The sequence below is a fragment of the Rhinoderma darwinii genome, chromosome 3 (assembly GCF_050947455.1).
Source record: "Rhinoderma darwinii isolate aRhiDar2 chromosome 3, aRhiDar2.hap1, whole genome shotgun sequence".
Taxonomy (NCBI): Eukaryota; Metazoa; Chordata; class Amphibia; order Anura; family Rhinodermatidae; genus Rhinoderma; species Rhinoderma darwinii.
Window position 1 is genome coordinate 74527724 of NC_134689.1, and position 22820 is coordinate 74550543.

At 44.4% G+C, this 22820-nt stretch overlaps 1 protein-coding gene across 1 annotated transcript in view; it reads right to left on the reverse strand.

The window, feature by feature from the left end:
- Window positions 1-22820, reverse strand: part of LCP2 (lymphocyte cytosolic protein 2) — a 353127-nt gene that overhangs the window by 32866 nt on the left and 297441 nt on the right. Inside the window, exons 15-17 of the mRNA XM_075859992.1 lie at window positions 18456-18514; window positions 18094-18185; window positions 9405-9482 (exon numbers count right to left, since the gene is read on the reverse strand). Of these exons, the coding sequence (XP_075716107.1) occupies window positions 9405-9482; window positions 18094-18185; window positions 18456-18514 (229 nt within the window). The remainder of the gene's footprint in view (window positions 1-9404; window positions 9483-18093; window positions 18186-18455; window positions 18515-22820) is intronic.

Sequence of the window (22820 nt, forward strand, 5' to 3'; positions counted from 1 at the left end):
ACCACCAGGCTCCAGAAAATGGCGGGGATCGTAGAACTCCTGCCGCCACGCAACAACTGGACTCCTCCCCCTCTCCTTACGAAGCTACGCTATGGAGGAGGCGGAGGCGGACCAGCAGGTAAGTAGTTCGGCGATATTCTTGTGGTGCGGGCACGAGCAGGTTGCGCGCCGGCATGCCCGGTCGTTAACGCGTGGGCGCGTATCTGCGGTCCTTCGTGCGCGCGCCGTTGCGGTCAAGCGCGCGCGAGTGCGCGTTTGCGGTCGAGCACGCGCGGGCACGCGTTTGCGGTCGAGCGCGCGCAAGCGGGCGGTGTTTGACGAGAGGGGGGCCCGCAGCTCATGGCGGTGTTTCACGAAAGGGGGGCACGCAGCTCACTACATTGTTTTGGTTGCAGGGGCCTGTTTTTTTCTACCAAAGGCAAGTCGCGGCAGTTGCCAGGCCCCCCTTTCAATTAAGTTTGGCCGGGCCCCCTACAGTAGTACCCCTAATACACCCCTGATGGCGGCCCTGGCTGTACGGCTCAGAAGGGTGGGAGCGGCATTTGGCTTTTGGAGCGCAGATTTAGCTTATAATGTGGGGGCATATGTAATCTGTGCGGAGTACATTAGGGCATAATAAGGGTATAATAATGGGGTAAATGAATAATAATCTGCACATGTGTGGCCAGTGTCACACTGATAAATGGTGCCAGATGTTAAATGCTTTTGCAACACTCTGCACATTTTGCATCGTCATATTCTGGGAGCCAGAACTTTTTTATTTATTCACCACTGGAGCTGTGTGAGGGTTTATTTGTTGTGGGGCAATCTGTAGTTTTCATTGGTACCATTTTGGGGTACATGCAATTTTTTGTTTACCTTTAATTAAATTTTTTGGCATGCAAGTTGACTAAAAATCATCCATTCTGACAATGTTTTTTATCCTTTTTTTTTTTTTACGGCGTTCTCCGTGCACTATAAATGACAATTTTACATTATTCTGTGGCTTAATACGATTACGGCAACACCATATTTATATACATATTTTTTTTATGTCTTGCAGCGTTTGCGCAATAAAATTTCTTTTTTTATAAAATAGATTATTTTGTGTCACTATATTCTGAGTGTCATAACTTTTTATTTTTCAGTCAAAAAAGCTGTGTAAGGGCTTGTTTTTTGCGGGACGGGTTGGAGTTTTTATTTGTACTATTTTGGGGTACATTCGACTTTTTAATCACGTTTTATTGTATAATTTGGGAGGGGTGGTGACCAAAAAATAGTTATTCCGGCATTGTTTTTTCTTTTTTTTTTTCCGGTGTTCACAGTGCAGGAAAAATAATATTATAGTTTTATAGTTGGGGGTCGTTACAAATGCGGTGATACCAAATATGTGTACTTTTAACGTGTTCATTTTTTTCCTATAATAAAAGACTTATAGGAAAAAAAACATTTTTTTGTTTATTTTTAAACTTTTATAAGACATTTTTATAATCATTTTTTGTACTTTTTTTTACTTGTCTCACTAGGGGACTACGAGACTTGCAGCTGTGATCGCTGCTGGACTACATTATACTACCTAGGTAGTGTAATGCATTCTAAGGCTGGGTTCACACAACCTATTTTCAGGCGTAAACGAGGCGTATTATGCCTCGATTTACGCCTGAAAATACGGCTCCAATACATCGGCAAACATCTGCCCATTCATTTGAATGGGTTTGCCGATGTACTGTGCCGACAACCTGTAATTTACGATGACGCGTAAAATAACAGCCTCATCAAAGAAGTGCATTCCAATGAAGAACAGCTCACAATTACGGCCGTCAAAGACGCCTCGCAAAATGCAAGTACCAGCAATTACGTCTGAAAAGACGGAGCTGTTTTCTCCTGAAAATAGCTCCGTAATTTCAGACGTAAATGTAGTTAGCGTGTGCACATACCCTGAGGGCTGATTCAGATGAACGTTAAGTTTTTGTGCATGCAAAAACCGCGGCGTTATGCGTGTGCAAAACGCACTTGACAGCTCCGTGTGCCCTGTTCATATGGATGCGCGGCTGCGTGCTTTTCGCGCAGCCGCCATCTTTATGACACTCCATTTGGATGTTTGTAAACAGAAAAGCATGTGGTGCTTTTCTGTTTACATTCATTCTTTTACTGTTATTGCGCGAATAACGCTTGTTCCACGGAAGTGCTTCCGTGGGGCATGCGTGATTTTCACGCACCCATTGACTTCAATGGGTGCGTGATGCGTGAAAAACGCAGACAAATAGAACATGTCGTGAGTTTTACGCAGCGGACTAACGCTGCGCAAAACTCACGGACTGTCTGCACTGCCCCATAGACTTCTCTAGGTCCGCGCGAGCCGCGTGAAAACCACGCGGCCGGCACGGACGCAAAACACGTTCGTCTGAATCCGCCCTAACTCTTATTATGACGTGTCAGTCACTCTCACAGGAAGCCTATGAGGACCAGCCTCCGGGTGGTCCTCACAGGCTTTTGTACATGGCAGCCTGGAAGCCATTGTCTGGCTTCCGGTTGCCATGGCAACCATCGCCAGTCCCCGTGATTTCATGTGGGGCTGACTATCTCCTCTAAACGCCTTAACTGTGGCAATCGACCGCTGCATCTAAGGGGTTAACTGCCAAAATCAGCGGCGATGGGCCGCTGATCGGTGACAGGGAATGCAGGGCAGACACCCTGCACAGTTAACAACCGCTGCTGTATAGCGCCGCGTGGCGGTTAACTGTCAAAGTGCAGATGTAACTGCACGTCAAGGTGCGCAAAGTTACTGCACACCTTGACGTGCATTAACAGCAAGGTGCGGGAAAGGGTTAAATGGTATAAATAATCTTAGAGTAAACAAATGTAGATATGGAGGGACTTGGTGTTTCCAAAGTAATGGCAATTATACAGCAATCAGCCATAATATTAAAACCATCTGCCTAATATTGTATAGCTCCCCTTACTGCCACCGTGCAGACTGTCCGTGAGTTTCACGCAGCGTGTGTCCGCTGTGTAAGGGCTTATTTAGACGAACGTGTAATACGTCCGTGCAACGCGCGTGATTTTCACGCGCCTTGCACGGACCTATGTTAGTCTATGGGGCCGTGCAAACTTTCCGTGAGTTTCATGCAGCGTGTGTCAGCTGCATAAAGCACACGACATCTCCGATATTTGAAGTCAATGGGTGCGTGAAAATCACGCGCAGCACACAGAAGCACTTCCGTGTGACACGCGTGATTCGCGCAACAGCAGTAAAAAGTATGAATGAAAACAGAAAAGCACCATGTGCTTTTCTGTTTACAAACATACAAACCGAGTGTCATAATGATGGTGGCTGCGCGAAAATCACGCAGCCACACATCATACGCTGCTGACACACGGAGCTGTTAAGTACCCTTTGCGCGCGCAAAACGCACACGCTCGTGTAAATCCGGCTTTATTTGGCATCAAGACATTAGCAGCAGATCGTCCTGTAAATTGCGAGCTGGGACCCCCAGGGATTGGATTTATTTTTTAGCACATTCCACAGATGCTCGACATCTGGGGAATTTGGAGGCCACGTCAACACCTTGAACTCTTTGTCATGTTCCTCAAACATTTCTTAAAAATTCTTGCAGCATGTTAGGGTGCATTATTCTCCTGAAAGAGGCCCCTGCTATTCGGGAATACAGTTGCCATGAAGAGGTGTACTTGGTGTGCAACAATGTTTAGGTAGTTTTGTTATGTGTCACAGTATCATCCACATGAATGCCAGGAACCAAGGTTTACCAACAGAACTTTGCCCAGAGCATCACACTGCCTTCGGCGGCTTGCCTTCCTCCGATAATCCCACAATTTGACAGGTGCCAAAAAGATAATAACTTCCTTTCAGTGGTTTTAATGTTATGGATGATTGGTGTAAATATATGTATGTGTCTGTGCAGGGCCGCCATCAGGAATTTCTGGGCTCCATACAGCCAAGATGTCTGGGCCGCTCCCCTTCATTACCGGGAGTGGGCAACGGAAAGTATGGCGCTCACGTTTGTACGTTATACACATTAACTGATTTTGGTGCTGATGTCAATTACAGTGAAGGAAACCATGGAGCAGGCAGTGACCGATTAATGCTCGGGATTTTGATCTATTTAGCCAAAACGTATCCGACTGTATGGCATACAGTGGGATACGTCCCACGGGGAATGGCCCAGGGGAAACTACTGAAGTCACTGTCCATGAACATCACTGGAGCCTTCTACTAGCGCTCTGCCCAGGGACTATGGCGCTGTTCCTGATGTCCATATACATAAAGTGACGTCCGAAGATTTTCAAAGCCTGAGTACACGGCCGGAGCGTCGGCAACGCTCTTGCCAGGGATTCCGGTCCTGGAGAAGGTTCCTTAAGGGAGGGGGAAACGGCTTGTGAGGATGTAAGGAGAATTAATGCCCCTCGTTTTTGCGTTGCCATTAAAGTTCAACGTGTTTTTCCACAGCAATAATCTCAGGCTTTCGCTTTGATTTCTGATGCAGATGTGCCACAAGTGTGTAGCAGATCCGCACGAGAATAAGGCCCTGTTTATACAGAGTTTTTTTGCCGCATTTTTTGCCGTGGAAACCACGTTGAAAAATTCTGCAAAAATCGTCCGAAATCGCCTCCTATTGATTTCAACTGGAAGCGAAGGTGTTTTTTTTCCCGCGAGCGGAGGAAAACGCTCGCGACTAAAAGAAGCGACATGCCCTTTCTTCGGGCATTTCCATCTCAATGGAAGGCAGAGAAAGCCTGAAGGAATTTCGAGGCAGATTTTCCTGCCTGCAAAAAATTGTGTGAACAAGGCCTAAGTCCCATTGTCATTCAAAGTTACTTATCCCCTGCTTTTCTATGCCAAATAAGTCACATGCAACAGCCATGATTAAGGACGTGCCCAACGTCTGAAACGCGTAGGCCCCAAGACTGGACCGTCATATCCTTCTATTTGCACACCAGGACTCCAAACTATTGGACCTTTTAAATTGAAACTCTAGTAAACTCGGAATTAGTTTCCATTTTATCTTCTTATCGCTGGACTCAGCCCTTTGCCTTTACCTGCAAGTCACATGCTACTTATTGCTGTGGTGGATTTCTTTTCATAGTGGGGACAAAAATACACGTGGAAAATTTTTCGTAGCATGTCAACTGGGTTGCGGAAACCTCATATGCATGGGATGCAGAATCATCGGCATGTCATCAGAATTCGTATCAAATCCATCATGTGTGAACGGGGCCTTAGGGTGAGTTTAAAAAAACCCTCTCAAGCCAAAATAACACGATACTTATTACGTGTTTTTACGGCATCCATCAGGTGGTAAAAACTACATATTCACCTTATTCTACAGGTTGATGCGATTACGGCGATAGCAAATTTAGATCTTTTGTTTTATGTTTTACCACTTTTAAAAAAATAAAAGTATTTGCTAAATTAAAAAAATGTTCTGTGTCGCCGTATTCTGAGAGCCAGAACGTTTTAATTTTTTCCATCATAAGTAAGACGCTGGGTGAGAAGGAGACAACTGTTGGTGCAATAGTAAGAAAATGGAAGACATACAATCGACATCGATCTGGGGCGCCATGCAAAATCTTACCTCGTGGGGTATCCTTGATCCTGAGGAAGGTGAGAGCTCAGCCGAAAACTACACGGGGGGAACTTGTTAATGATCTTAAGGCAGCTGGGACCACAGTCACCAAGAAAACCATTGGTAACACATTACGCTGTAATGGATTAAAATCCTGCAGTGCCCGCAAGGTCCCCCTGCTCAAGAAGGCACATGTACAGGCCCGTCTGAAGTTTGCAAATGAACATCTGGATGATTCTGAGAGTTACTTATGGTTTTGTAGCCCATTCCAGCCTTGTGCAGGTCTATGATCTTGTCCCTGACATCCTTAGAAAGCTCTTTGGTCTTGCCCATGTTGCAGAGGTTAGAGTCAGACTGATTAATTGAGTCTGTGGACAGGAGTCTTTTATACAGGTGACCATTTAAGACAGCTGTCTTTAATGCAGGCACCAAGCTGATTTGGAGCGTGTAACTAGTCTGGAGGAGGCTGAACTCTTAATGGTTGGTAGGGGATCAAATACTTATTTCTCTGTGCACAATGCAAATAAATATATATAATTTTGACTATGTGATTTTCAGTTTTTTTTTTATATCATCTATCTCTCACTGGTAAAATTAACCTAGCCTAAAAATTCTAGACTGTTCATGACTTTGACAGTGGGCAAACTTACAAAATCAGCAAGGGATCAAATACTTATTTCCTTCACTGTATATATATATATATATATATATATATATATATATATATACACATACATGCATACATACACACACACACACACACACACACACACACACACGGCCACCATTAGGGCAGTACTAGTGGTACTCCAGTCAGGGGCCCGGCCGCATGGCCGAAGAAAAAGGGCCTGCCGGCCTGGTGTCCCCCCCCAGACTGTCAGCCCCCCCCTCGCAATGCTCATGGACCCCCCTGAACGCCCCCCCTCGCAAACCTTGCGGGCCCCACCTCGCAACGCTCGCCCCCCCCTGCAAAACCGGTTGTAACTTCAGGAACTGGACGGGGAAGTTGCAGCATGAGAAGCTCCGTGTGGAGATCCGGCCCCTTAGCCAGCTCCTTCTCTACAAGCCGACTGGACCTGCAGGCTGGTGAGTGTCCCCCCCTCTCCATCCTGCTTCCCATTCTTCCTGACCCCACTTGTAGAATATATAACATATGTTAATTATTTTATTTATTTTTTCGTTTTCCACACTGTGTAACTAGACTAAGGCCTTATTAGACAGCCGTGTTTGGTCTGTGATATACAGAGCACGTATCGGCTGTATTTGCCAGACCAACCACAATTCATGGAGCCAGACTCCTAGCATCCCTCTCCGCGGGAATACTGCCAAATACTGTAATGATGCTTTCAGTATGGGACCGGGGACAGTATTCCCACGGGAAGGGAGGGACTCCTACGATTATAGATAACTGTGATGCTAGAAACCCAGCTCCCTGAACTGTGGTTGGTCCTGGAAATATGGCCGTTACACGGTCCGTATATCACAGACCGAACATGCACGTCCGAATAAGGCCACTTACTTGTCTCCTATTTTTGGTGCGGATTGCGCACTGAAAATTCACTACAAATCACAATATAGGCTTATTCAGACGAACGTGTGTGAAATGAGCCGTAAATAACGGTCGTTTTTCCACGGTCGATTTGCACCGGTGCGGGGCCCGTTTTCACAGACCCCTCATAGACTTGAGTCTATTGAGGGATCCGTGAAAATGCACACAAAAAAAAAAGGACATGTCCTATTTTTTTACAGACCCTTCACACGATCCGTTAAAGCAACAACCATAGAAATACATGCAGCGTTAAAAAAAACGTCCTTCACACGGACGATTAACACGTTAGTCTGAATAAGCCCTAACTCATGTGAATGGGGTTTGTTAACCCGTTAGTGACCGGCCCATAGTCTTTTTACGTCGGTCACTAACTGGCCTTATTCCGATGCCATAGACTTTTTCCATCAATTTAGCGATTTGAGGGCTTAAATTTTGCAGGGCGAGCTGTAGTTTTTATTGATAGCATTTTGGGGTATATGCGACTTTTTAATCACTTTTTTGGAGCGCTAAGGTGACCAAAAACCAGCAATCTGTGTGTTTTATATTTTTTTACGGCATTCACCCAGCGGGTTAAATAACGCTATATTGTGATAGTTTGGACATTTAAGGAAGCGGCGATACCAGTTATGTTAACTCTTAAATTGATTTAGGGAAACAATTTGAAAAGTTGTTTTTTTTAACTTTTAATACTTTCTTTTTTGTGGAACATAAAAAAAACTTTATTTAACTGTTTTTTACTTTTTTTATTATTCCCTCTAGGGGACTTGAAGCAGCGACCGTTGCATCGCTTGCACGATATACTGCAGTACTAATGTATTGCAGTATATCGTGATTCTGACAGTCTCCTTTAAAGCCCTGCCGGAGTCAAAGGAGTACAAAGATGGCAGAGCTGGTGGCTTTCAATAGGTCCCCAGGCTGCTATAACAACCGTTGTTAACAGCCGATCGCGCCGCAGGGGGGGGGGGCGTAATGGCTTGTTTCAGGGGGCGCCCACGTGATTCTAACACTCGCGATTGACCGATGCATTTAGGGTGATAAGCAGACGGAATCAAAGTGAACATTGATTCCGCCAGTTGTAGTGAGGTGTCGGCTGCGTAACACATTCGTCATCCGCTGTGTATGGAGCACGGTTAGCCCGTGAGCTCGCTCTATACTTCCCATACTTACCTAACCCTTATCTTGTACAGTTACGTGATATTGCTTTAAGGGGTTATAAATCAGCAGCACGTCCTAACTTACATGCAGAATTTTTTCTGCTGCACGTGCATCGGATTTTTGCAGATGATCTGCAAAGGGGAGTGGGCCAAAATTTAGCTCTTTGGCATTAACTCAACTCGCCGTGTTTGGAGGAAGAGAAATGCTGCCTATGACCCAAAGAACACCGTCCCCACTGTCAAGCATGGAGGTGGAAACATTATGTTTTGGGGGTGTTTCTCTGCTAAGGGCACAGGACTACTTCACCGCATCAATGGGAGAATGGATGGAGCCATGTACCGTAATGGATGGAGCCATGTAATTCTGAGTGACAACCTCCTCTCCACCAGGACATTAAAAATGGCTCGTGGCTGGGTCTTCCAGCACGACAATGACCCGAAACATACAGCCAAGGCAACAAAGGAGTGGCTCAAAAAGAAGCACATTAAGGTCACGGAGTGGCCTAGCCAGTCTTCAGACCTTAATCCCATCGAAAATTTATGGAGGGAGCTGAAGATCCGAGTTGCCAAGCGACAGCCTCGAAATCTTAATGATTTACAGATGATCTGCAAAGGGGAGTGGGCCAAAATTCCATCTAACATGTGTGCAAACCTCATCATCAACTACAAAAAACATCTGACTGCTGTGCTTGCCAACAAGGGTTTTGCCACCAAGTATTAAGTCTTGTTTGCCAAAGGGATCAAATACTTATTTCTCTGTGCACAATGCAAATAAATATGTATAATTTTGACTATGTGATTTTCTGTTTCTTTTTTTTAATATAATCTATCTCTCACTGGTAAAATTAACCTAGCCTAAAAATTCTAGACTGTTCATGTCTTTGACAGTGGGCAAACGTACAAAATCAGCAAGGGATCAAATACTTATTTCCTTCACTGTATACATTTTTGTACACATATAACATTTGCAGGAAAGCTATAAAAATAATAATCGGCATTAAGTGACGAGTAAAATGACTTTATGCAGGACCTTTGCCCATCATTCACAGCCTTGAGTATTTCTGAATTTGCATCGGGATAAAAAGCTTGATTGATTAATAATATCAAATCTTCCATTTAAAGTATGCGTTATCTTACCTTATTGATAGATCTTAAAGAATTCTCTGCATCCTTTCTTGATACATTACCCAAATACCATTGTTCTGAATAAATACCCTAAAATATAAAGCAATTTAACGTACAATGTACAAAAAGGTGACAGCATTCAGAAAACATTAAATCCTAAGGTGAAAGCGAAAATGACATTTAACTCAAGAATGGGTTTTCTGGGCCTGATAATTCATTGTTTATTGTAGTTTGTATAGGAGTTTTCTACAGGTTTCCAGAGAAAGAAGGTTTCTACAGCAACATAGAAGGGGATTTTTTACTGTAAGAGAAGTAAAAATATGTAACTCTCTGCCAGAGGAAGTTATGGTGAATTTGCGAAAAGAGTTTAAAATAGGCTTGGATGCTTTTCTTGAGTGTAATAATATTATGTTATGGTCCTGAAGATGGGTTGTTGATCTAGAGAATTATGCTGATTGACATATTTGGTGTCAGGACGATATTTGTTTCCCCTAAGATGAGGAAAATTGGCTTTTGTTTCATTGGGATTTTTGTCTTCTTCTGGGTTATTTTAGGATAATAGGCTGAACTGGCTGGTTATGTCTTTTTTTTCAGCCAAACTAATTATGCTATATATAAGTGGATTGTAGAAATGTCAAGCCTTAGGACCATGTACACCCTATTCTAGAATAAGTCATCAAGGAGTACAGGTACCGTCTGGGATGATTATTATATAACTGTTTTGCCACGGTTTTCACATGATACTCTTTAGTCTGTGTTCCCGTTTGTATAATATATTGTTAAGTTTCCTTTTTTTGTGTCTGATCTATGTGCTTTTCTTACATGTGACATGGATAGTTAAAAGGGTTTTACATTATTAATAAATTAAAGGTTAAGTTTTATTGTTCATTTGCTTCCTAAATCGAAAATTAACCAACTTTCTATATTGTCCTCATTAAAATTTCCTACCATTTTACGGTTGCAGAGTCTGTGTAACTCATGTACATAGCTGGCTGTGCTGCTGATTATGACATAGATCTGACAGCACACTACTCCTGTCACTGTAGCTCTTCCAGTCCTCCCTTCTCTCAGTGTTAGAGAAAGCAGTAGGAATGGGGAAGAGATTATACTGAAATGTAGGAAAGCATCCAAGTCTTCAGAGAGCAGATCAAAGTAAACAGAGGGAGGATAAACACAGTTGCTAACATTTGATAAAAAAATCCCAGGGACACTGTGGCTGTGGTGTTTTTGTTGGGTGTGTCTTATGGGTGTGTGGCTTATATGGTGGGTGTGGCCCTCTGTAGATAGTGCCACAGCGCCCCCTGTAGATAATGCCACAGTGACCTCTGTAGATGATTGTGTCACACCACCATGGGCTGTAGATAGAGCCACACAGTCCCCCTATAGATAGAGCCACAGATCCCCCCTGTAGATGATTCCACACAGCCCCCCTGTAGATAATGCCACACACACCCCTTTATAGATAGTGCCACACACTCCCACTGTAGATAGTACCACATACACCCCCTTGTAGATAGCGCCATACCCCTCCTACAGTAACGCCAGAGTGTCAGCAATGCTCTGGCCGGGGATTCCGGCATATATGGACTGTGACATCAGGAACTCTCTCTAGGAGCGGAATTCCCGTCCAAAGCGTCGGCAATGCTCTGGTCTGGGTTTCCGGTGCTCAAAGCGGAGCCCTTGACTTCACTGTCCACATAAGGTCAGTGATGTCATCAGGGGCACCCTCTTTGAGCAGACTCCCCGGACAGAGTCTGCAGTAGGAGTGAATGGCAGAGCAGGAAGCGGATAGTTTCCTGCTCTGCCATAGTATTCAATTGTATCTGCGTCCTCAGGACACAGATACAATTGAATGTGGCAGTTGCCGGGACACGTCCCAGGACAATCAAAAACTGCAACAACAAAAAAATATATATTAGAGCTAAATTCACACCTCATCTGTGGTGAAATGTCATTGTATATCGCAGGACAATCTTACAATGTTTACTCGAAAGTGCACACAGTCTTTAAAGGTGAAACGTTTGCAAAACAGATGTCCTTTTGGCATACATTTGGCCGGGATATGTCTGGATCCTGCAACACTAACTGCATTGACTACACAATTCAATAAAACTGTAAACAAAAAAGCACATCCCATGCAATATGTTCTTTTTAAATGGCAGTCAATGGCATCCACATGCAACTCTAAGATATTGTTAAGGATCTGCCAGGCACAGCTTCTGTATCCACGCCCATAGGTAATCAGTCTACACCTGCTTCTATGTATGTGAGACTGACTCCATCTTCCACCACTCAGGATGGCAGGCTTAGGAGTGGGAGAGCCTATCACAGCCTGGCCAGACGGAGCTAGCTCCCGCCCTCTGTCTATTTATACCTGCCTTTCCTGTTCCTCCTTTGCTTGTGATTCTTCTCTGCTGGTTTCCTGGCCCTGCTGCAGCTTCTGTACTATTTGACCCTGCTTCATATGACCCTGGCTTACTGACTACTCTTCTGCTCTGCGTTTGGTACCTCGTACACTCCTGGTTTGACTCGGCTTGTTCACTACTCTCCTGCTTTGCGTTTGGCACCTCGTACTCTCCTGGTTTGACTCGGCTCGTTTACTTCTCTTGTTGCTCATGGTGTTGCCGTGGGAAACTGCCCTGTTTCCCTTTGTTCTGTGTTTCCTTGTCTGGTTGTCTGTCGTGCACTTACTGAGTGTAGGGACCGTCGCCCAGTTGTACCCCGTCACCTAGGGCGGGTCGTTGCAAGTAGGCAGGGACTGAGTGGCGGGTAGATTAGGGCTCACTTGTCTGTTTCCCTATCCCTGTCATTACATAATCACAAGCCATATACCTACTCTACCCTGGTCCCTCACACCACTATGGACCCCCTTGAAACCCTGGTTCAGCAAATGCAGGGCCTCTCCCTACAGGTCCAGGCCCTGGCTCAGAGGGTCAACCAGCCTGATGCTACCATGGTAGTGCCCCTCACCTCTTGAACCCCACCTCAAGTTGCCTGACCGATTCTCAGGGGACCGGAAGACTTTTCTCTCCTTTCGGGAGAGTTGTAGGCTCTATTTTCGTTTAAAGCCCCACTCCTCAGGTTCTGAGAGCCAGCGGGTGGGTATAATTATGTCCCGGCTCCAGGAAGGGCCCCAAGAATGGGCCTTCTCCTTGGCTCCTGACGCCCCTGAACTTTCCTCCGTTGATCTTTTCTTTTCTGCTCTCGGACTCCTTTATGACGAGACTGACAGGACTGCCTTTGCCGAGAGTCAGCTGGTGACCTTACGTCAGGGTAAGAGACCTGTTGAGGATTATTGCTCTGACTTTAGGAAGTGGTGCGTAGCTTCTCAGTGGAATGACCCTGCCTTAAGGTGCCAGTTTAGGTTGGGTCTGTCGAACGCCCTGAAAGACCTGCTATCCCTCTTCTGACTCCCTAGACCAGGTTATGGCTTTAGCGGTACGACTTGACCGACGTCTCAGGGAACGACAATGTGAACGTTTATGTGTTTTCTCCTCTGACTCCCCCATGATGCCTCCCGATGTTCCGTTGCTTCGTTCTTCCACGGAAGACTCGGAGGTACCCATGCAACTCGGGGCCTCCGTGTCCCCCCAACAACGTAGAGAGTTCCGCAGGAAGAATGGTCTCTGCTTCTATTGTGGGGATGACAAGCATCAAGTGAACACCTGTCCTAGGCAAAAAGAATAAGCAGCCGGAAAACTTCCGCGCCTAAGTGATCATCGGGGAGGTCACTTGGGCGCACAGCTATTTCCCGTAAATATGAAACGTAATAAAATCTTGCTTCCCTTTCAGGTCTCTTTTGGTGGTAGGTCTGCTACCGGCAGTGCCTTTGTGGATTCAGGGTCCTCTGCTAATATCATGTCTGGAATTTGCTATGTCTCTAGCTATGCCTTTGATTGATTTGCCTAAACCTGTCCCGATAGTGGATATCGACTCCACTCCTCTTGCTAATGGTTATTTTACACAGCATACCCCTGTTTTTGAACTCCTTGTTGGCTCCATGCATTTGGAGCAGTGCTCTGTACTGGTGATGCAGGGATTATCGTCCGATTTGGTTTTAGGCCTTCCCTGGTTGCAGTTGCATAATCCCACGTTTGACTGGAATTCTGGGGAGCTTACCAAATGGGGTAATGAATGCTTGATGTCATGTTTTTCTGTTAATTCTATTTCTCCCCCTGAGGAGGTGAACACGCTACCTGAGTTTGTTCAGGACTTCGCTGATGTTTTCTCTAAGGAGGCCTCCGAAGTGTTACCTCCTCATAGAGAATACGATGGCGCTATCGATTTGGTACCAGGAGCTAAACTCCCTAAGGGTAGGATATTTAATCTCTCTTGTCCCGAACGTGAAGCCATGAGAGAGTATATCCAGGAATGCCTGGCCAAGGGTTACATTCGCCCCTCTACTTCTCCGGTAGGTGCTGGCTTCTTCTTCGTAGGGAAGAAGGATGATGGTCTTAGTCCATGCATTGACTACCGTAACTTGAATAAGGTCACTGTAAGGAACCAGTATCCCCTTCCTTTGATTCCTGATCTCTTTAATCAGGTTCAGGGGGCCCAATGGTTCTCTAAGTTTGATCTACGGGGGGCGTATAACCTTATCCGCATCAAAGAGGTGGATGAGTGGAAGACTGCGTTTAACACGCCCGAAGGTCATTTCGAATACCTCGTCATGCCCTTTGGGTTGTGTAATGCTCCCGCGGTCTTCCAGAATTCCATAAATGAGATTATAAGAGATTACCTGGGGGTATTTCTTGTACTGTACCTTGATGACATACTTGTGTTTTCCAAGGACTGGTCCTCCCACATATAGCATGTCAGGAAGGTGCTCCAGATCCTTCGGGAAAACAAACTGTTTGCGAAGACAGAAAAATGTGTGTTTGGGGTGCATGTGATACCATTTTTGGGTCAAATCCTCACTCCTCATGAATTCCGCATGGACCCCGCCAAGGTCCAGGCTGTGGCGGAATGGGTCCAACCTGCCTCCCTGAAGGCGTTACAGTGCTTCTTGGGGTTCGCTAATTATTACAGGAAATTTATTGCTAACTTCTCGGTCATCGCTAAGCCTCTTACGGACCTCACTCGCAAGGGTGCTGATCTCCTCCACTGGCCGCCTGAGGCTTTTGAGGCCCTTAAAGAGGCTCTGTCACCAGATTTTGCAACCCCTATCTGCTATTGCAGCAGATCGGTGCTGCAATGTAGATTACAGTAACGTTTTTATTTTTAAAAAACGAGCATTTTTGGCCAAGTTATGACCATTTTTGTATTTATGCAAGTGAGGCTTGCAAAAGTCCAAGTGGGTGTGTTTAAAGTAAAAGTCCAAGTGGGCGTGTATTATGTGCGTACATCGGGGCGTTTTTACTACTTTTACTAGCTGGGCGTTCTGACGAGAAGTATCATTCACTTCTCTTCAGAACGCCCAGCTTCTGGCAGTGCAGACACAGAGCGTGTTCTCGAGAGATCACGCTGTGTCGTCACTCACAGGTCCTGCATCGTGTCGGACGAGCGAGGACACATCGGCACCAGAGGCTACAGTTGATTCTGCAGCAGCATCGGCGTTTGCAGGTAAGTCGATGTAGCTACTTACCTGCAAACGCTGATGCTGCTGCAGAATCAACTGTAGCCTCTGGTGCCGATGTGTCCTCGCTCGTCCGACACGATGCAGGACCTGGGGCAGGAAGTGAGTGACGTCACAGCGTGATCTCTCGAGAACACGCTCTGTGTCTGCACTGCCAAAAGCTGGGCGTTCTGAAGAGAAGTGGATGATACTTCTCGTCAGAACGCCCAACTAGTAAAAGTAGTAAAAACGCCCCGATGTACGCACATAATACACGCCCAGTTGGACTTTTACTGTAAACACACCCACTTGGACTTTTGCAAGCCTCATTTGCATAAATACAAAAATGGTCATAACTTGGCCAAAAATGCTCGTTTTTTAAAAATAAAAACGTTACTGTAATCTACATTGCAGCGCCGATCTGCTGCAATAGCAGATAGGGGTTGCAAAATCTGGTGACAGAGCCTCTTTAAGAAGTGCTTTATTTCGGCCCCGGTGTTGGTTCAGCCCAACCAAATGGAGCCATTTATCGTGGAGGTTGACGCGTCCGAGGTGGGAGTGGGGGCTGTCTTGTCCCAGGGTACCAGGTCCCTCACCCATCTCTGTCCCTGTGCCTACTTCTCCAGGAAGTTTTCGCCCACTGAGAGTAACTATGATATTGGCAACCGCAAACTCTTAGCCATTAAATGGGCATTTGAAGAGTGGCGCCACTTCCTGGAGGGGGCTAGGCACCAGGTAACGGTCCTTACCGACCACAAGAATCTGGTTTTCCTAGAAAATCGGCCCGGAGGCTAAACCCGAGACAAGCTCGATGGGCGTTATTTTTTACCAGATTCAATTTTTGATACCTATAGGGTAACCTAATTTTTTTGGTTACCTATAGGGCTGGGTCTAAAAATATTAAGGCTGATGCACTGTCGCGTAGCTTCATGGCCAGCCCTCCTTCGGAGGAAGATCCTGCTTGTATTTTGCCTCCAGGTATAATAATTTCCTCTATTGATTCTGATTTAGTCTCTGAAATTGCTGCTGATCAATGTTCAGCTCCCGGGAACCTTACTGGGAACAAGCTGTTTGTTCCCCTGCAATTCCGGCTAAGGGTACTTAGGGAAAATCATGACTCCGCACTATCTGGTCATCCAGGCATCCTGGGTACCAAACACCTCATTGCCAGAAACTATTGGTGGCCTGGGTTGCCTAAAGATGTTAAGGCCTACGTCGCCGCTTGTGAGGTTTGTGCTAGGTCCAAGACTCACAGGTCCCGACCAGCGGGCTTACTACGTTCTTTGCCCATTCCCCAGAGACCTTGGACCCATATCTCCATGGATTTTATCACCGATTTGCCTCCATCTCAAGGCAAGTCGGTGGTGTGGGTTGTAGTAGACCGCTTCAGTAAGATGTGCCACTTTGTGCCCCTCAAAAAAATACCCAATGCTAAGACGTTAGCTACCTTGTTTGTCAAACACATCCTGCGTCTCCATTGGGTCCCTGTCAATATTGTTTCTGACAGAGGGGTACAATTTGTTTCTTTGTTTTGGAGAGCCTTCTGTAAAAAGTTGGAGATTGATCTGTCCTTCTCCTCTGCCTTCCATCCTGAAACTAATGGCCAAACCGAGAGGACTAATCAGTCTCTAGAACAATATCTAAGGTGTTTTGTCTCTGACTGTCAATATGATTGGGTCTCATTCATTCCCCTCGCCGAATTTTCCCTTAATAACCAGGTCAGTAACTCGTCAGGGGTCTCCCCCTTTTTCTGTAATTTTGGGTTTAATCCACGGTTCTCCTCCGTTTCACCTGGTAGTTCCAACAATCCCGAGGTAGAGGTCGTTCATCGGGAACTGTGCACATTCTGGGCCCTGGTTCAGAAGAACCTAGAGGCGTCCCAGAGCATACAAAATACTCAGGCAGATAGAAGACGTTCTGCTAACCACTTGTTTATGGTCGGGGATCTGGTGTGGCTATCGTCTAAGAACTTGCGCCTTAAAGTCCCGTCCAAGAAGTTTGCTCCCCGGTTTATAGGGCCGTACAAGGTCATTGAAGTCCTCAATCCTGTCTCCTTCCGACTGGTGTTGTCCCCATCTTTTCGAGTACACGACGTGTTTCATGCCTCCCTCCTTAAACGCTGCTCCCCGTCCTTGGCTCCCTCGAGGAAACCTCCTGTCCCCGTTCTCACCCTTGAGGGGGTAGAATTCGAGGTGGCCAAGATTGTGGACAGCAAGATGGTCCAAGGCTCCCTCCAGTACCTGGTCTATTGGAGAGGATACGGGCCTGAGGAGAGGACTTGGGTACCCGCCCGGGATGTTCACGCTGGGGTATTGGTCAGGAGGTTCCACCTTCGTTTCCCCAATAAACCAGGTCCATCTAGAAAGGGTCCATTGGCCCCTCATAAAAGGGGGGGGTACTGTTAAGGATCTGCCAGGCACAGCTTCTGTATCCACGCCCATAGGTAATCAGTCTCCACCTGCTTCTATGTCTGTGAGACTGACTCCATCTTCCACCACTCAGGATGGCAGGCTTAGGAGTGGGAGAGCCTATCACAGCCTGGCCAGACGGAGCTAGCTCCCGCCCTCTGTCTATTTATACCTGCCTTTCCTGTTCCTCCTTGCTTGTGATTCTTCTCTGTTGGTTTCCTGGCCCTGCTGCAACTTCTTGAACTACTTGTCCTTGCTTCGTATTGACCCTGGCTTACTGACTACTCTTCTGCTCTGCGTTTGGTACCTCCTGCACTCCTGGTTTGACTCGGCTTGTTCACTACTCTCCTGCTCTGCGTTTGGCACCTCGTACTCTCCTGGTTTGACTCGGCTCGTTTACTTCTCTTGTTGCTCACGGTGTTGCCGTGGGCAACTGCCCCGTTTCCCTTTGTCTGTGTTTCCTTGTCTGGTTGTCTGTCGTGCACTTACTGAGTGTAGGGACCATCGCCCAGTTGTACCCCGTCGCCTAGGGCGGGTCGTTGCAAGTAGGCAGGGACTGAGTGGCGGGTAGATTAGGGCTCACTTGTCTGTTTCCCTATCCCTGTCATTACAGATATAGTTAATAACTTTTCTTTTTGTTGTAATAAAGTTTTTCTGCCCAGTTAAAGTTACACAATCAAAACCAAAGCCTTGTTGGAAACAATATGTGTATTCAATAAGCATAATATATTGGTCTTACGTCATTTCCTGATGTTGTGTTATATGGCATATTAGTGACAGGAATTGGTGCTGGTGGTCTACCATTAGGTGATCCATCTGAAAACCGGTTATCTGTATATAACACAAAATCAGAAAACAAACAGATTAATATTTTGTGATCACAGCCCATACAAGGGTACAAAACATATAAATCAAAATGAAATATGGCAAGTCATTACATTACATAAATCTAATGTTATTAGTGGTATGACCTGTTGCTTCTGTTGTGCTGATTAACAGTTGTACTTCAAGAAGTGGATAGGGTGTGAGAAAACTGTGCTAGGACTTTTGCCTACTTTACATACAGATTTTCATTAATGAATGATAAAACAAGAAGCTCACCTGGTTTGTAAGGGGGGCATGGGACTCCAGGCACTTGTAGTTGGCTGAAACTGTGGGAACTGTAATATACATGGTTACATTTTTGAATGCTTATTATTTTCCTAATAACACATTTAACCCCTACACAACATTTGACGTAACTAGAAGGGGGAGTATGGTGCGGGCATTAAGGCTGAGCCCGCTCAATACTTAGCGAATGTCAGCTGTAACATATAGATGACATTTCACTGTAATGGCCGGGATTAGAGAGAACTCAGATTTAACAAGTTTAATCACTTAGATGCAGTAGTCAATAGCGACTGTATTATTTTAGCCGTTACAATGAGGTAGGGTCTCTCCATTATCCCATTGCCTTCCCCTCCAAGTGATTGTGGGGTGCCAATGGTTGTCATGGCAGTCTCAGGGCATAATGAAGGTCCCCCAGGTCTGCCATCTTGGTGCTCCTAATAAGCCCTGCCAAAGGCAAGGCTTGATAGGAGCCTGTAAATAACCCAATACACTGCAATACCTATGTAGAACATGTATATTTTCTATGTTACACCTGCCAAACCGAGTGAATGTGCCCACAATGAATCCCATAAAAATGAGGAACCCTAAGACATCTAGGCACTTGACGCCAGAAGGGGACCTAGAACAGTCTTGGAATAAGGAATTGTAGACGGGTGGATTTGCAGTTTTTATCCAATTCCACCACACAAAGATTTATTTTCCAGTTTTTAAGTACGTTATAAGTACATGGTGCCATTTAATACTACAAATCGTCATAGGACCATAGGAACCTGTGAGCAGGAGGGGACCCATTAACTTCTATAGGAGAGTTTTCTAGGCATACTCTGTGACCTGTGCAGAGGTCACTATGTAGGAAGCGATAGGAAGGAAGCTATATCAACTTATATGTGATCGATATTCGGTAGATCCTCTATGTTAGAGACACGCAGGACCCGCTCTTAGTCGAGCCTTCAGTTCAGCTGAACGGACTGAATTGGCTGAGAGAGAATGATACAGCTTTTATGTATACAGAAAACATGGAAGCTTTATCGTAAAAAGTAAAACAAAAATGTAATAAAAGTCACTCAGAAAAGTGATTCAAAACACATTTATTTAATACTTTCGACAAATGCATGGCGCAGGTTTAGAAGCTGAGCCCATGCCATCAGTTGAGGGTGTCAGCTGTATGTTACAGCTGACACCCTGCTGTAATGGCAGGGACCCAAGTTAGCTCGGATCCCCGCCATTTACCCCTTAAATGCAGCAGTCAAATGCGAATACTGCATTTAAGGGGTTTGCAGCTGATCGGTAACCCCGTGACGCAAAGTTGTTTACTTCCACATATATGGCATCACCATACCCACCATACCCAGGAGAACCCTTTTATCAATTTTTGGGGTATCTGTTTCCAGTTGCACAAACTAGTTACAGCATATTTGCCACTGAAATGGCATATCTAGGGAAAAATGAAAATTTTTACTTTGCACAATCCACAGTGCATTTATTTATGGAAAAGACCCGTAGGCTCGCTACACCACTTAATAAATGCCTTGAGGGGTGTAGTTTCCAAAATGGTGTCACTTCTCAGGGGTTTCTTTTATTATTTTATATCAGAGCCTTTACATCAAGTTTACAAATGTTGTTGTTTTTTTTCTCTTTTATTTGTTGAGAAGATGAAATATTTTAAGCGAAAGTTAAATTTCTAAAAAAAAAAGAAGTAAATTAGTAAATTTCACCTCCACTTTGCTTTAATTCTTGTGAAACGCCTAAAGGATTAAGAAACTTTCTAAATGATATTTTGAATACTTTGAATGGTTTATTGTTTTTAAAATAGGGTGATTTATGGAGTTTATAATATATAGCCTCTCAAAGCCACTTCAGAACTGTACTTGTCCCTAAAATAATAGGCTTCTGAAATTTTCTTGAAAATTTGAACATTTTCTGCTAAATTTATGTCTTGTAACATCCTATAAAAATAAAATGATGTTCAAAAAACAATGGCAACATAAAGTGGACGTATAGGAAATGTTAATTAGTAACTATTTTGTGCGGTATAACTGTCTTACAAGCAAATATGTTTAAATTTACAAAAATGGTAATTTTTGCAAATTGTCTCTAAATTTAGTGTTTTCCATAAAAAATGCTGAATGTATATAACAATTTTTACCTCTGACATAAAGTACAATATGCCATGAAAACAATCTCACAATTGCTCGTAAAGGAAAAAGCATTCCAAAATTATTACCACATAAAGGGACACGTCAGATTTGAAAAATTAGGCTCTGTCAGGAAGGTTAAAAGTGGAAGGGGTTAATTTATAGTCATTTCCACTATTGTTTTATTTTCTGTTTTGTTTTTTTCTATAGCAATCACCACTAAAGATACAGTAACATACAAGTTTTATTGTATGGGTTGTTACAATAAGTGTAATTGTTACATCTGCATGTTATGTTATGTAGTGTTTTGCGATATAATTCAATTAAGACTGCAAACTGTCACAGACAGTTTATAAAAATAGGGGGATTTCACCAGTGCCTGTAATAAAGAATAGATTTGTGACATTTTAGGAGCTTTGGATGCACTTGCAGGTTATTATGATTATGATTATTATTGTATTACAGTTCATGGTAAGCTGCTAATGACATATATTACTTATAATCTGGGTCGGCTGAAGGTTTATGTTGACCCTTGGGCAATAGTCACAGCGGGGCCCCATCACATGTCAGCTTCTTTCACCCACTACTAATGCCACTGATTCAATGTTCACACGTGGCATTTCTACAGTTTATTTCCAGGCTTCTTTTTGTTTTTTTAGGGTATATTCACACAGTGCGGTTTTGCAGTGTTTCTTTGCTGCGCGGCTGAAAAACTTACTGCAAAAACACATGTGTTCTTACTGCGATGTGATATGATTTTTCAGTTAACACGGAAACCACAGCAAATTCCAATTTTTCATTGCGATTTTTGTAATTTCACCCTGAAATGATGACTATATTTTTTTAAATGAACGCCTTAAAAAGCAGCGAAAATGAAGGTTTACATTGTGTGATTTTATTGCATTGGAAACGATGACAAAGAAATGCATTTTAACCCCTTGCCTTTCAAAAGCCATAACTTTTTTTATTTTCCATCGACATAGCCCTATGAGGGCTTGTTTTTTGCAGGACGAGTTGTAGTTTTTCATGAGCGATTGCCACTGTTTTCTGGGTTTCGTTTTTATGGCGTTCATCTTGCAGTAAATACACCATGTTAACTTTAATCTACGGGTTGATACGAATATGGCAATACCAAATTTACACCAGGTTTTTTTTTATGTTTTACCACTTTTACAAAGAATAAACAATTTGTTAAGAAAAATTTGTTTTGTCGCCACATTCTAAAAGCTATAACTTTTTTATTTTATTTTTCTGATCGATTGTGTGTTGTGAGGGCTTATTTTTTGCGTAGTTTTTGCGTAGTTTTATTGGTACTATTTTGGAGTGCATGCAGCTTTTGATCACTTTTTATTGCATTTTTAGGCCCTGTTCACAAGAGTTTTTTGCAGGCAGGTGACCAAAATACAGCAATTTGCGCATTTTAAATTTTGCTTATTTTACAGTGTTCACCATGTTTTTTAATGGTCTTGCCATTTTGGGGTACACGTGGCTTTTAAATCACTTTATATTCCATTTTTCTTGGACTGGAGGTGACCAAAATTATGCAATTTTCAACAGATCGGCTTACGTTCACGCCACGCTTCTACGACACTGGATGGGGAGACCGCTCTATTATCAATTTATTCAATAATAAGCATATCAGCCACCGAAATGAACGAGCTGATTGCTGAGCGAACGGAGACTGATTGCTGAGGCACTGGAGGCTCATTGCGGGGGTATGGAGGCACATAGCAACTTCTAATAATCAACGCTGGAATCAGGGAGACAAGACAGCAATACTGGTATGGCAGCAGAACACCTTTTCTGGGGAAATGACAGGTACTCTTTAAACATACCTCCCAAATTTCAAGTATCACAAAGAGGGACAACCAATCCGGCACGTTCAGTGCGTCACAACAATTATTTTTCTTTTAAGCCACGCTTCTAACCCCACCCAATCCCCGCCCATATACACCCGATCCAGCCCACAAAGTATCATGCTCCCATAGTGCCTCCCGCACAGTATAATATCAAATAGATTGGCCCACACGGTATAATGCCCTCTGGCTGCCACCATACAGTATAATGCCCCCATATCTACCACCATACTGTATACTGCCCCATAGATGCACCCATACACTATAAAGCCCACACAGATGCTCCCATACAGTATAATGCCCACACTCATTCTCCCATGCAGTATAATGCCCATACAGATGCCCCCATGAAGTATAATGCCCAA